Source organism: Sinohyriopsis cumingii, chromosome 19 (assembly GCF_028554795.1).
Source record: "Sinohyriopsis cumingii isolate HCF-2022 chromosome 19, ASM2855479v2, whole genome shotgun sequence".
Classification (NCBI taxonomy): Eukaryota; Metazoa; Mollusca; class Bivalvia; order Unionida; family Unionidae; genus Sinohyriopsis; species Sinohyriopsis cumingii.
Window position 1 is genome coordinate 68,448,128 of NC_142979.1, and position 16,645 is coordinate 68,464,772.

Sequence of the window (16,645 nt, forward strand, 5' to 3'; positions counted from 1 at the left end):
TGACATAATACTCATTGCCAGCAACTTTATTCTGATGTTCATTGTTGTTTATATCAATATCATTGACCGCATAGCCATACAGGAAATAATTGTCGAAATCTACTTCACCCCGATTCTAAAAATATACTCATCACTAGATTCTGTTATCTCACTTTCACTGTGTTCCAACAATTTATATCTATGTTCTTGAATTCTATAATTAACCAACTGATCAACCAATCCTCTAATTATTAAGATCTTTCTCAGTTTGATTCAATTAAATTATTGTTTTTGACGTATACAGTTTAACTTGATTTATATGTATCACAATTTCGTGTCATATTTAAATGCTACCAGATAGTGAGTTATAGAAGCGGTGACAAGTTAGTTGCCTTAAAAAAATGTATGTATTTTAAACCGATTATAACACTTTAGTTTTAAACGAATTGAATTCTTATACATTTTTTCATTGGATTGTTTTCAACAGTCGCCATATACATTGGGTAAAAATACCCACTGTTAGTATTACAATTCTAAGGCCAGCGAAGTGGTTGCTATATTGCATGTCGCATCAACAGAAGGCGGGTTGGGAATAGGTAGAGTAAGGGTGGGTTGGTAAGGTGACACGGGGATATATTTCTTTTAGTCAGAGTTTGACACTTTCATACTTTGTTTCCTCTGGCTTTGCCAAAAACAAAATAAGCTAACTAAACATATACATTGCTCTACTACGATTGGATGGTGATACATGTCTGCTCTGCCTGTATTCGAATTTTCGTCGAAAGTAGGAAATATATAAAGCATAAATGGAGCGTAGCGCTGAAGCAGTAGAGAAAGACGGTGCTACTATTTTATCCCTTTACTTTCTGTTTAGTAAGTAGGTATCAATTTAAATAATAATCAAATGTATATAACGTGCATTTCAAAATATAGCTGAGGGTTACAGTGCACTAAAATAGCGAGAAATTTCACATACACATTGAATACTTTTAACCTTAGACCTTGACCCATCCTTTTAGGAAATGAGTGTATGTCCCGTGAGTGTTAGGACACTGACACGACAACCAAACGACAGGTGCATTTGCTTGCGCATGCCTAATATTCCTGCTTACATCTATTTCAGTATATATATATATATATATATATATATATATATATATATATATATATATATATATATATATATATATATATATATATAGAGAGAGAGAGAGAGAGAGAGAGAGAGAGAGAGAGAGGTGTAGGTGTGTCTAAAGCATTTCTTCTAACTCTGGGTACATTTGTCGTTTGTTGCATTCACTCACCAACACAGGGTACGGATCGTAACATGAATATCTGGTGCGTATAGTGAGATCTGCGTAGGTTTTGAACAGTATTACTAAATCCAAGATTGTGCTATGCAAACAATATGTAATGCAGACACCTTTAACACTTTTCATCCTTAGTAGTGGAAAAATGGATACTCTTGAAGAGGATATGAAAGATGGTACAACGGAATTTGATATGATTCAGACAGTGCGAGAACAAAATGCATGATTTTTTCACTTTTCGAAAGAGTTATCAATTCAAGCAAGGATAAGTACAAGTGATTTCATATCGCTAAAAGTTTGAAAGAAAGATTTAGTAAATAAACAGACTTGCCTCTAGAAACTTTTCAAAATACAATGCATACACACACACACACTTGTACAGATCAAGAGTGCTGATTTTAATGGCGGTCAGACTCCTCTGCATTGAAACTTGTAATTTGATACCTGTGTGTGAATGTGACCTCGAGAAGTGGAGACAGGATTACAGGCAAATGTACGTATTCCTCATGATTTTAGTATTTATGAAAGGTATAGAGGGTTAATGCTCAGATTTGTATACTAGTCAATCCAATTTGACAATGATCAATGACAGTAAGGTATTCTTCAGATAAATGCATTACCTATCGACAAAGCTATTTCTTTGTCACTGAACCAAATTTCCGCTCACCACACAGATTGCAGGGTCACGTTTCTATTAAGTCCTTGATACATAACTTTAAACGTTCAGTTAATGTACACACAACTGGAGTTACATTGTTACTGAGATCTTTCGAATTTATATATGTACTGTTGGCAGGAAGACATTTAGATTCAACTTACACAACTGTTTGCATGTCTTCATGCTATTTTTAAAACGAGTGCTCTACAAGGTCGGAAAATAATAATAACTTTTTAAGTATAGCCTCCCTTGGGAAGATGAAAATAACACAATGCTTTGTGAATGAAAAAAAATGATAGGGTAGGTGACCTCTTGCCAACACGACTATTACCCAATGCATAATAATATACTTTTTATGAGAAGGACAGCAATGATAGGTAGGTAAGAAAAGCACTAGACGGGGGAGGAGTGGAAATAATAAGTTAATGGAAGTAGTTATTATAACTTTGTTACAGTCTAAATTAATTATGCATAACATTTTATTACACTCCGATTTACTCAAAAAAATATATAGAAAAGGTAATGATCAGTATCAAAGTTAACAATTTGTGGAAATGGGTCTTTCGTTTTAGATATTATCACCAATAGGTCACAGGTTAATATCCATATGTTCTAATACACCATCAACAGTAGGAAGTAGATATGTGTTGTGTACACTTTTAGTATGAAAATGAAAACAAAATCATGCGTTTTCTATTTTTGAGCTCAAATTAGATTGATTGGTTACTGGGTGGTGGGGAAGAGGAAAGGATGGAGGGAGACACTTGATAGCTAATCATGATCTCTCTATTTATCTAAGACGCAAAGGTTCTATGCTGCTAAAATGAATCAAGAAGAGTAATATTTCTAATGATGATAGATGTTTCACTTTGGGCAAGATGAACACTATTGTACGGTCATGTCTGAAGAAGTACATCTATTAATATGTAATCTAATGCGATGCTGAGATATTGTGACAGTAAAAATGTTGATTACAGGTAAAATCACTGTTTGTGTGCATAGCGATGATGTAACGTCGAACATATAGTTGTAAAATCTATGTTAAGCTTTTGAATAAAAGTTAATATGACATAGTTTTTATGCAGTTTTATGCATACATTTGTTCATTGCAACCTGATTATTTCCGATAGATATAAATGGTATGTGCATGATGATTGTTTAACTTATAGTGATTGATTAGTATTTGCAGTTTATGTTCATTACACGTTCAGATCTTTGACAATGTCGTTGGCGGTAATGTGCAAGTTAAATTAATCATGTTTTGTGACCCAAACAAAAACTTAAGACGTTCTATGCGCTTGGTTAGCTGAGTACATAAGTTTCTTAAATTACAAGAAAAAGTTATTGAAATCATGACGGATGCGGACTTGTTGCTACGTAGTTTAGAAGAGAATGACAAGGTTTACTTAAATGGCCATCTGTCCTCGTTTGTTGGCAAAACGTGTTTTTCCTTAATTGGAAATAGTTGTGTGTTGCATTGAGTCCCTCTCTATATTTGCCTCTGAGGTCATGTATACTCAATGAACAGTCGGCGTTGCTAATTCATTAGTGATTAAATCACTTTTGAAGCAAATATCTCGACCCATTTGATGACACGATATGCCCTTCAACGTCCTTCCCATGATTGAAATCTCTCCAGGAAATAAATTTGTTATTAACTTGTACGAATTAACGTATACTTACAGACAACGAATATGTAAGCTATTATTTTAATTTAGACTTTCATTTCATTGTTTTAACCGCGGTATGTGGACTAAATCCTACTAGGTTGGTTTATTTAACTTACTGTCCGGAGTAATTAAACAGAAACACACGATATATGAGTTGGTACATTACCTACTTCTCCTCCAAAAATCAGTTTAGTTGATCAGGTTTGGCGTTACACAACTTAACGAAGAGGAGGTATATCATCAACGGATAGGACAACATCTTCTCTTTGTCGAATGGCTTATTTATAATTAGCAGAACTCCGGTTAGGAGCAGATAATATGCCCGATTCCGTCTGGTCAATATGTCAATGTTTCAGATTAACACAATGCTTTCATCACGGATTTGTATTGATTTATAATGGGTGAAGGTAGTGACACTGCTATCTGAACGGTAGACGTGCAACTATGAATATAGAAATCTTAAAAAGACAAACAATTTGGCTAGATGATCTAGGTTCTCCCCTTTATCGGTCACTGACAGCTAACCTCTTTTCACATTGCAAGCTCGCCAGGAGCTTCACGTGGAGCGGTGGTTCTTCTCGTGATCTTCAGGGGTTCTTACTGCGCAAAAGGTATTGTCCATCATGTTTAGCCTATTATGCGCGGATAAACAACATCAACAAAACGTTTAACTGTACTGATTATGAACGTTTATGAAGAGAGAAACTTTGGTACACGTGCATCTTATATTCAGAACAGTGCCATGATTATTAAAACCACATTTTGGTGAATGCCAATGCAGTTGTGATTCAAAACAACGTGTATTACTGTTGACGCTATTCATTTTATACAGAAGTGATTCAACAATCTGCCGATTTGATTTACCGTACTATGTTTAATGTATTCTAATACACCGTACATATTGGTAACGTGATTACCTTTAGTAGTATCAATCTACGGGTTTTGCCTTTTTTATCCCTTCCGGCCTGTTCCTCCCGACCTCGTCTCTATCCTTCATGGGAAATGAGCCCACACTTGAACGCTTCCTGTTGATTACTTTTAATTTTGTCCACTGGGGATCTTGCACTTATATCACGTGAGTGAGCTAGTCATGTTGGGTAGAATCTTGTCCGGATGGAAAGCCCTAAAGGGTTTCCAAAACGGGCAAAATGCCTGTCTTTAATACTACTTGAGTAATAAAACATATCTACTTTGTTGTGATTGTATAAATGAAAATCCACAGTGTGCTACTTCAGGAAGCCTATATTATGATCAATATGCACACTACCAGACCAAGGCGAATGAATGAATGAATGTGCTTATATCAACCTCTGATTTGCATTGATTTTCTCCGCAGTATGTGATAGTCTATATATTATGGTATATTTACATTGATAATTTTGTACTGGCAGAAAGAATTATATAGTCGAGTTGTGTATATTCTCGTATTGAAGAAATGTATGTGGCTGCCTATATATAAATGTTGATGGCAGCGATACTACCGGTTAATATAGTATACTGAAAGAATTCATGGAAATTTTAACAGTGCCCTACACCTGCCAAATAAATGGAATGTCAAAAATCTGACCGATAAATTGAGATTGCTTTATCTTTAGAATGCATCATATTGGTTAATTATAGAAGCACACAAGATGTTGTACGAGTTCTCCGAAACTAATTCAAAACATTAATAAGTTGGTGAACCTGGGAGTGACCTTAGAAATAGAATGAAATAAACTTTGGCATATTATTAGGCAAATAAAACTAAAACGAATCTGTTGAAGATTGTGCATGAAAAAAATACATCCTCAAAAGAAACATTATAACTCGCCCACTGCTTCTGAAGCGAGTGATGTTTATCATGACGTCAATGACCAATGTCTCAGAGCAGGCTAATTAAAAAAATGTTTTGGGGCCATACGTATAAGAATGGCATCCAAACTCACCGTTTAACAGTATTTGTTTTACAGAGCAATATCCCACGAGGCAAAAAAGAAACGGCGTGAATATATGCAAATATTTTAAAAACAAAATTGTGGATTAAATTCACGAGAGGTTTAAAATTTCTGGGTACGTGCGACAGTCGCCTATGTTGCTGATGTACTCGATTATGACTCATTTGCGCTTATTGTGGTGAAGTTGTTTCCCAAAAGATATTATATTCAACACTACAGAATGATTTCACTATGGGTACTCTGAGACATGCGTAGTTAGTGTTTTGGCAAGGATTGATTTACACATTCGTGTTAACAATGGAAAATACGAGTGGGGTTGCTGCTAATACCACTAAACAGAAACTGTAGTTGTGTCACTGCCAATTTAATAAACGCTTGTGGGTATGTATGTAAAAAGTTCTATGGCATTGGCACGCAACAAATGTAAAGCCGCCTGCCTTGTAAAATATGAACCCTATGGTAGAACATACCTTTATGAATATTGCAGAAAACAAACGCAAATATTAAGTGGGGGATTAGGGAAACGACCCTGCCTGAAATGTGGCATCGGGGTCAAATCAAGAAATCAACTCTGTCAGCGTTGTGGATCTGTTTGTGAATACTATACGGCGCGCAGACACAAATCAAAACCACAAACACTCGTGGATGCTCAAAAGCACAAACAGAAACCACAAAAACAATTGAACAGAAATAAATTATATAATAACCAAGATTGAATGGACTGGAGTTTCTGATTCTGACAAAATACAAGAAATAAAGCAAGCGATCGACATAAGTTCTCAATTAGAAAGACGCTTCACCTTCCCCGTAGCATAAACATGTCTACTGTGTCAGAGTTAAAATAGCTTGCACGGCAATAGCTCGCACAGCAGCATGAAATGTACATACCAAGTGGTATAAGAAAAGCTGACATACTTGAACTATTGAGACCCATATTTGTACTGAATCCATAACCACCACAGGTTGCCACTGTAACAGCAACAACAATTACAAATAAAACAACGGTACAACAAGTTAACAAGCTAATGTCAAGGAATAAATCTACACCACTTCCAACTACCTTCTCTCCACTCGACCTTCCGGACATGTTTGCAAATTTCTTCCGTGATAAAGTACAAACCATTAGGGATAAGCTTGACACCACAATTTCAATCGACTCGTCGTCACCATACAGTTGGGATACAGAATTTGAGCGGCAACCATTAGCAGCATTTGAACCTGTCTCCATGGATTTCGTAAGTACAATCCTGATGAAGAGTGCACCAAAGTCATGTGAACTTGATCCAATTCAACATCACTGCTGCTTGAGTGATTAGATCCAGTATTGCCTTCACTAACTGATGTTATTAATACCTTTCTCTCATCCGGAGAATTCCCATCATTTTTCAAAACTGCCATTGTAAAGCCTTTGCTGAAGAAACCAACACTAGACCATAACGATTTAAAGAACTTCTGCCAAGTTTCTAATCTCCCATTCATATGAAAAATCTTAGAAAAGGTTGTTCTATCCCAGCTTGTATCTCATCTGAATTCAAACAGTCTTTTTAGCAATGTACAATCTGCATATCGCCTTTGCCACAGTACTGAAACTACTCTTCTAAAAGTAGTTAATGACATTCTCTCTGCGTTGGATAGAGGAAATATTACAGTCCTTACCCTCCTTGATTTGTCTGCAGCATTTGACACAATTTACCATGATATATTACTTCACAGTCTCCAGCATGTATCTGGCATTCATGATACAGCCTTACTGTGGTTCAAGTCCTACTTGGTCAACAGGACACAAATTGTATCTGCAAATGGAATACACTCCCACCCAGTTGATCTATATTGTGGTGTTCCACAGGGGTCTGTTCTTGGACCTGTTCTCTTCATTCTATACACTCACTCGCTCTCAAGTGTCATAGATCATCATCCAGTGTCTCACCAATTGTACGCTGATGACACCCAAATATACAAATCTAGCCACCCAACTGAAGTTGATGCTACCATCCAAGGTGTAGAGAGGTGCATTTCTGATGTGAAATCATAGATGACATGCAACAAGCTACAGATGAATGATGATTGAACTGAGGCCATTCTAATCACAACACAAAGACTTTCTCATTCACATCCTTTACCTCAAACAACAAATATCAGCAACACCAACATTAAATTCACACAATCAGTACGAAACCTAGGTGTTACTCTGGACAGTACTCTCGTATTGCACCACCATGTCATAAACATATGCAAGGCTGCATATCTTGAGCTGAGACGCATCAGCTCAATTCGCAAATATCTTTCAGTTGATGCCACTAAAACACTTGTGTGTTCATTAGTACTTTCAAGACTGGACTATTGTAACTCAGTTATGTTTGGTTCATCTCAATATCTGCTCCAGAAACTTCAAAACGTTCAAAACACAGCTGCTTGGATCATACTTAGAGTACCACGACCAGAGCACACCTCCCTACTGCTCTGTACCCTACACTGGCTATCCATTCGATCCAGAATCAAACACAAAATTTGTTCTCTGTGCTACGTTTCACTGTCTGACTCTAGTCCAACATACCTATCCGACCTCACCCATGCGTACACACCAGCAAGATACTTATGCACCTCTTCTGACAATCGTATACTCGTTATTCCAAGTATGAAAACAAAGTCATATGGACAGCGTTCTTTTGCATACCAGGGCCCAGCAACGTGGAATGAATTGCCCACTGAAATTAGACACAAAGACACAGTGATCCCATTCAAGAGTGCTCTCAAAACTCACTTATTTCAACTGCAAGAACAAACTTAAAGACCTAATAATGTTTCCTACCTTAAATATTCTCAGCATGTTTTTTTAGGTTTTCTAATTTCATGGTGTTTGTTTTTGTAATCATATCATCATATTTTTTTTATCTTATAGGTGTTGTCTGATGTTGTTAAGCGCTTAGGGCTTCTAAAGATTAGGCGCCATACAAAGTCCTCATTATTATTATTATTATTATTATTATTATCATAACTATAACATGTTGATGAAATTTCGTGGCATTGACTCACATTGTCTAGGAAATATTCATTGGACTTGGTGTGCTGCTGACCACAAGTGAGATAAATTTCGTGAAATGTTTGCGCGGATTACTTCGAAACCATATAGTTTTCTCACCATTGATTTCACCGGAACTTGCATTCGAGTGGGTAAATATCGTACGGTTCTGGACATGAATGTGTCTGAGAAGAACGTAACTCTTAAACCAATTTAACAATAAAAATACCATCATATAAAATAATATGGCGGTAATACCATATAATAGAAGACCCTGAAAAGCGACTTGCTTGCAAATGTGATAGAAGGCCACAAAAAATAAAATATATGTTACAATCGCGACAAGCTGAACGAAAAGATCTCACAGTACGGTTTGTACAAACATTTGCGCCTATGATAAAACCCATAAAGAAAATTAACGAACGTGATGAGGATATTAGAAAGGCTACAAGAGCAACCGTACAACATGTGTCAGCACGCACGGGAGCAGAAACAGCCCCTCGTCCATTTCGTAAGATAACCAAAAGTACCAAAGATATGAAAAGGGCACAATATCTGGTCGGTCTACAATTACTATTTATGCCTACCACGAAAAAACAATAGGCCCAACATGTGTTTCCCACACGATATCTTGACGTCAAAATACGTGGTTTTCATTTACTCTCTCAACACAGGCCATAACCTTGACAACTAAAGTTCCGCACTATCAGACACAAGGTCGTTGTTTCGAATCCAGATTTCGGAAAAATGTGTTCTTTATCACGTATGAAGACTACATAGCTGGAAGAGGTGAAAGGTAAAGTCAAATCTGATGCTGTTTAGACGATCCTCGTAATGGATATGTTGCACGCGTGATCTTTGAATCGTGTCTGAAACATACTGAATGCACACGTTAGTCAACCTTAAAACCACATATGAAGGCTTAGAATGAACTGAGTGCCAACATTTCAAAGAACTAATTACAAAGCACAGACTGGTCTTAGAAAGAATTAATGTGGTATGTAATAGTAAAAAAAATCAGATTGACACCAGTTTCGTACAGCTTTTTCTGTACAATGGGTGTAGACATTAGAGCCAACGGGAACAGTATGATTATGATTTGCAAATTAAACTAAAAATGCCAATATGAAGTATGATTTTTTATTATTAATCTTTACCTAAATACACGTACATAAAGAGGTCAGTAAAGCAGTTATTCAAACACATGATACATATATATGTTGATCCGTACATACGAAGTTAATACATGCTTACATCGATGCCTTGGTTGATTTGATTATGATTGGAATGTTGAAAAGATATACTAATAGATGGATATACTAGAATCTAAGAGTCAGGTATATTTAAAAGAAAAGTTTGAAGCTTTATAATTTTGTATAAATGTAATAGTAATAATAATGATATCACAGCCTCCTCCCCAAGAGTAGTATCATAGAGGCTTGGTTCCTAACAGCATAAACATTAGTCGTTTGAAACGCGTAACTTTGTGACATGGTATGCTCATGGGGTCGCTTAAACCCTCTTTATTTATTGTCATCAAGCTGCAATGTTAAAAAAATGACGGTCGATAGAACTTAATGAAATTTACAATATAAAGCATGACCTATATAGAGTAAAGTTATATTTCATCTTTAGACTTGTGTAAAAACAAGAATTAACTAATGCAAGAAACTCGATATAATCCAATCTTTTTATAAACGAGATAACTACAGCATTTTACGTAAGTGCAATGAAACAAATAACATATATGTTTTGGCAGGAGTATAAATATTTAACCGGTGTTGATTTTGCAAGAGGTTTTAAAACATTTTCTTACCCCAATCCATCTTAACGGGGCAGTTAAGCCTCTGCTGGTCCAAAACATGTATAACAAAGTGATAGAAAGTTATACCGAGAATGGCAGACCATCCAAAACACTATATATTCATTTGCAATAATAATGAGTTCAAACCAGATTAAACTGGAATAAATATATTATAGTCACTGTAACGTCGTGAAAGTGCAGCATTTTGTATATAATATCATATCTAAGAGACAACATTGACACGGTCTGATAATATATCATTTATTAGTGCATCTGAAAGGCCCAATTATCTAAATAAATCACGAAGGAAATAGATTGAGATGGTAGTGTGCGTGCAGATGTATGTTTGAGAGAGAGAGAGAGAGAGAGAGAGAGAGAGAGAGATTGTGTGTGGGGGGGGGGAGGGGGAGAGTACTTCATCTTTAATTGATCAAGAACGTCAATATCCAGGTTGTCCTTTAGATGTTTGTCAACATGACCACGACGACAGATATCCAACGTACTCCTCTACCTACATTTTCTTGGAAATCATGTGACTATCGTAAAGTCATGCGTCATTCCAACGAATGTTCCACTGAAAACAAACACGTATGATATATTGCGCGAATATTTGACAATATAACTCCGGATTTCCGTGGAATTGTATAGGGTACGCATGCTCACTAAATAGACATTAACTGGTAATATACATTTCTAAATTGCCCGGTGCAATCTGATAAAGTCTGAAGAAGAAAAACAAAAACGATGTTTCATTTGCTTATAAGAATAAAAGGGCTTATTAACATAGCTTAGCTCTATGTGAGAATTTTCCCATCTTGTACCTGTAGAAACCTATTGTGCTACATAAATCTCACAGGGAGGTGAAAAATGAGAACCAAAATTCAAGAAGGCAATGTTTGATAACTCTCAGAAAGATCTGATGCATTTACCGTGAAATGATACGCAATTTGAAACATATAGAAAATAAGTTGCAAACACTTGTACAGTAACCGTGTTAAGCTTGAAAAAACCAACCTTGTTTGGCACAGATTTTAACAACGGTGTGCAGGTTATGTATAACTAGCATTAAATTGGTAACAACCAATTCGCTCGCAGAAATTTGGAACTCCTATAGACCAAGACAAGAGGAAAATGTCTGATGCCACAGGTAAGTGTTTTTCCCTTTCTGTCTATTGAAATACAAACATCAAATTCACTGTATAAAATTATATGTTGCTAATGCTTGTAAGGAAAATGTGTTTAGAAATTTGAACAAATTAGAACAAACACATGTTTTAATAATACTGTAGGAAACTTGTCAAACGTCGGTAAAAATCATCCTAAACTTTCGATGCTTATTTCCTGAGCTTTATATAGTATTAGCATAAAACGTGTTAATATGATACAGAATATCAAGCTACAAATGATACAGAATATCAAGCTATATGTGATACAGAATATCAAGCTATATATGATACAGAATATCAAGCTATATATGATAAAGAATATCAAGCTATATACATTATTATTGGCTTATTACAAATGTCTCTACTTTTGCTTCAGATCTTTTGTGCTTTCAAATGTGCATTCTTTTCATGATGAAAATAATGATGATAACTGTATTATTGTCGTTATTAAATTCTTATTTACGTGATATTGTTATCTTGCCAGATCAGTCAGTATTGTTTTCTGTGCTCATGTTGTTATTACTATTCTTGGCGTATCATAAATGTGTTATTTGTATATAAATGCATATACATGTATATAAAAATTGTCTGATTGTCAGATATAAAGCATGATTCTTATGCAGCCTTTGGCAAAAAGTCCTTGAAAATACATAATGTACTTACGGAGGTTACGGTGCATTTGTGGTGCGATCTTGGTGTGGAAGAAACTGGAAATTTCTCGCATACGAGTGTATGACAATATACACTTGCAATGGAGCAGAAAATTGTGAGGAACGTTGTTCTGTTGTTTATTATTCTGTATATCATTAACGGATCCAACTATATATCAATAAAATAATTGAACTGAATCAAATGGAGAGAGATATCCGTAATTAGATAGAGGAGTCCATTTTGATTTATATACCTCGCTATTGTATGTCATACTGGATGATACCAGATAGCGGGTGATTTCAACAGCGTTAACTTTAATAGATTAATGTCATTTTCATCAGTTTAAACACTTTAATTTTAACTCATTGAAATGTTATATATCGTTTCTCTGGATGGCTTATTTATACAAAATTAAGAATAATTTTAACAGTTCAGCTCCTTTTTAAAACATATAAGTACATAGATATACATCTTTGTGGAATGTACATTTATGCAACATTAAGAATAGCTTTAACAATCACAGCAGAAAAGATAAAACATGGCTGCTAATATGGTACTTTCTGTGTCTTAAATAGGTGTCAGTTTATAATTATAATCAAATGTACATAACTTGCATTTCTAAATATAAATCCTGCCGTTTTGTGCATCTAGATGAGTTTTAAATTTCGATTACCTAGCGAGTAAATTCACGTGCACATTGAGTCCTTATTTTAGACCTTGATCCATATTATAGGGGATGAATTCTTTGTAGAGTGTGCTAGGACATTTATACACGACAGCAACGCGATAAGTGCCCTTGCTTGAGAAGATTAATATTACTACTTCGAACTATTTTAGTACATACGAGTCATTACAAACAAAGTCTCTCTACTAATTCTGAAGACAGCGAGCTATCGTTGACTCATTGACTCAAACGAAAATACTATCTGAACCTGAAGAATCAAAGATTTCGACATTGATATAAATGTGAAATACAGACTACGTTAGCACTTTCTCGTTCCATTATTGTGGGCAAATGGATTTGTCCTCTTCTTCAAATAATTGTCTATGCAATCATGGAGGATAAGTAGAAGAGATTTCATTTCACGTCACTACAATTTAGAAAGAAAATAAACAGACTTACCTCTTTAAAACAAGAACTGTTTCAACACACGATGCTAACGCACACTTGTACTGATCAACAACGCTAATTTTACAGCGACCAGACTCCTTTACGTTGATGCTCTGTACTTACAAAGGTGTGTGCAAATGGACTTCTAGATGGACATTAGACTTATTAGAGTGATGTGTACACTTTCCTCATTCTTTTTGTATTGAGATGAATATAAGTTAATCGTGAAAAGATTAGTTGCTAACTGATAAATAAAACTGCCTGTCAACAAAGCTATTTTTAGTTCACTGAAAAAAGTTTCCTCTCACAACAAAAATTTCAAGCCCAAGTCTGGACTAAATCTTGCCACTGGGTATATAACTTTAACAAATTCAGTTGATGATACCAGTGCACAGTCAGATGTAATATTACTGACAAAGTTATCTTGAGATGATATATATGTGCTATTAGGATGAATATATCAGGATACAAATCACACAATTGTTTGAATGTTCTGACCTCTTGCTATCTTTAACATAGAAGGCCGGATAATAATAAGGATTGCCTCACGTGGCAGGATGAAAAATTACACTTCTAGATGGAGGGCAGCAATGATTGTGTAGCATGAAAAACAGGGAAGGGTGGGACTGATACGCATAGTGTAGGAATGTTTGCTGAAGTTTCCTCTTGCCAGGTACTAAGTTAGTGTTGACCAAGACATGAAAATAACAATAAACATCTGAAACTTGTCTCACTATATAAGTTCAAGCTGACACAATTCTATCCGAATGACAGTGATTATTGGATAGGTTAGAAAACGCTGTGGGTGGGAAAAATAAGCAAAAGGATTGTGTTATCCCATCATCTCACAGTCTAAATTAAATATGTAGAAGATCGCTCCAGTGGTAAGTGATACGAGCGTCAACCTCGGATGCGGTAGGTCACGGGTTCGAGCCCAAGCTGAGTCATACCAAGGACTTATTAAATATGGTACTACAAGCTGCCTAGTTTGGCAGTAAGTATTAAGAGATTAGTGTTAGGACTGGTGGGTCTCGCGTCACGATGATATAAATTGATAGGACAAGATACTAGATGCGGCATTTTGTCCCAGTGCTAGACATCTCTATAAACAGCCTAACTGCAGACATAGTAGCGATGTGACTTAGACAGTTTTTTTTTAAATATAACAAACCCACAAACAAAGTTATGTACAAAAATACACTTCGAGTTACCCGATAATGAACACAAAAGGTAACGATAAAATTGCTAGTGTATATTTATGGAAATGAGCCGTCTGCTTCGAATATTATCACATATGCGTCACAGGCAGTCCACATATACTAATGTTGCACAAATGGTTGAAAAATAAATGTGTTGTGTGTACAACTTTCAGTACGATTGGGGAAACAAATTACGTTTATTCTATTTTGGATGGCAAAGAGGTTGGGATGGAGGGGACGACGTGTAGGCGCAAAAGTTATATGCCACTAAAAGGAATATAGAAGCGTCAAGTTTCTAATGTTCATAGACATTGCACCACGGACAAAATGAAAACTATTGCACGGTAATATCTGGAAGAGTATTTCGCGCGATATGTCGTCTAATGTCATGTAGAGCTACTTTGACAGTAAAAATACGTATTGCCAGGAAATGCTATAATTCTCTCTGTTTTTTAAAACGATATCGAAATTTCGCGAACATATTTGTTCAGTAAATGAATTTGAACCTTTTTAATAACAGTTCTATATTTCTGACAAATTGAAAGGTCATTTGCTAGTTCAATGATTAAGTTATAGTGATCGATTAGTATTTGCATTATTGTGTTCTCTACTCGTTCAAAATCGCTGGCAATACTGTATATGTTAAATTAATACTGTTGTGATGATAGCAAAAATTAAGGCGACTTTGCTTCTTTGTTAACCGTGTACTCTGTAATTCCTTAAGTCTCAAAATGCATTTGTAATCATGACTGATGCTGTATTTGTTTCAATGCAGTTTATAGGTTTTAGAAGATAATGGCTGTTTTTGCCTAAATTGACATCTGTCCTATTTGTTAGTCGAAGTGTGGTTTTCCTGACTTGAAAAAAAGGTGGAAAGGGTGGAAACAAAATGAACCTGTTAAACCCATCTCAAAATAAGCAATCGCCATTAGCAATTAAGTAGTGATTTAAATAACTTTTATAGCTAAGATCGTGACCCATTTGATGACACAATATGGCCTTCAATGTCTTCCCTACCCGCTAGTGAAACCTCTCAAAGATTGAAATCTGTTTTTACTTGTACAAGTGAAGGTATGCTTATAGACAAAATGATATCTAAGTTATGGTTTGTAATTTAGACCCGAGTTGTTTTAATTACAGTATATCCTACAAAGTTGGTTTATTACACCTACTGTCTGGAGTATTGATAGCAATTAAACAGAAAAAGACAATCTCTTGCCTAGTACATATTTTACCCCCGAAACCCATCTACTTTGGTGTGGCTAAGTTTAATGAAGTGCCAGTATATCAGCTATGGATATTAAGTCACATTTTTCTTGGTCAAATGAGTAATTTTTAAATGGTAGAACCCCGTCTAAGTGCAGATATACACAATTTCGTCTTAACACAAATGCCAATGTTTCCGATTAGCATCTTGGTTTCGTCACAGGTGTGTAGTGATTTATCATGGATACATGTAGTGATATCGCTACCTGTGCCGTAGTCGTACACATATATGATGATAAATCTTAAAAATATAAACAGTGTAACTGTACTGATTATGTACATTTGTGTCCCGAGAAAACTATACGCACATCGTAAGTTCCGGACAGTGTCGCGGTTATTAAGACCACAATTTCTTCGTATATCGATACAACTGTAATTGTGTTTCAAAGCTATTGCTGTTGACTTTATTCATTTTATACATATAAGTGTAAGCAATTTGCCAAGTTTATTTTAATTTTAAACTATGAACAACTGGTGTAAATAATTATAGGTTACTGCATTTGTATGGGAAAATATGAACGAGTTTTTCGGATGGAATACTGCACGACCTTGGAAGTGCAGTATATCCATCCAACAAAACGACACAAAAATGTGTAATCAAGCTTGAAAACCCATGACATGGCTCATGCAATTCGGATTTGCAGAACTAAGTAAGTACATTTTGAGTATATTCAGGATGTAAAACTGTAAGCATATTTTTTTGCCTTTCTTATACCAGCTAAAGGTGACAGTTTATGCCTTGTAGGTACCCATAAATCTTACGAAATCTGGCGCCAAAATCTAAAACATTGTATCAACAATGTTAGTGAGGATTGCACCAAAGCAGCTGGTATGTGGCAGTCCACGAAACATCTGCTTTAGGTCATTCAGAAACAAAT

The 16,645-nt window shown here is 35.6% G+C and overlaps 1 protein-coding gene across 1 annotated transcript in view; it reads right to left on the reverse strand.

Annotated features, from left to right (window-relative positions):
• Positions 1 to 13,683, reverse strand: part of LOC149775891 (putative methyltransferase DDB_G0268948) — a 36,972-nt gene extending 23,289 nt beyond the window's left edge. The window contains exons 1-2 of the mRNA XM_089943532.1: positions 13,315 to 13,683; positions 12,204 to 12,359 (exon numbers count right to left, since the gene is read on the reverse strand). Of these exons, the coding sequence (XP_089799658.1) occupies positions 12,204 to 12,264 (61 nt within the window). The 5' untranslated portion in view covers positions 12,265 to 12,359; positions 13,315 to 13,683. The remainder of the gene's footprint in view (positions 1 to 12,203; positions 12,360 to 13,314) is intronic.
• Positions 13,684 to 16,645: the final 2,962 nt, after the last annotated feature.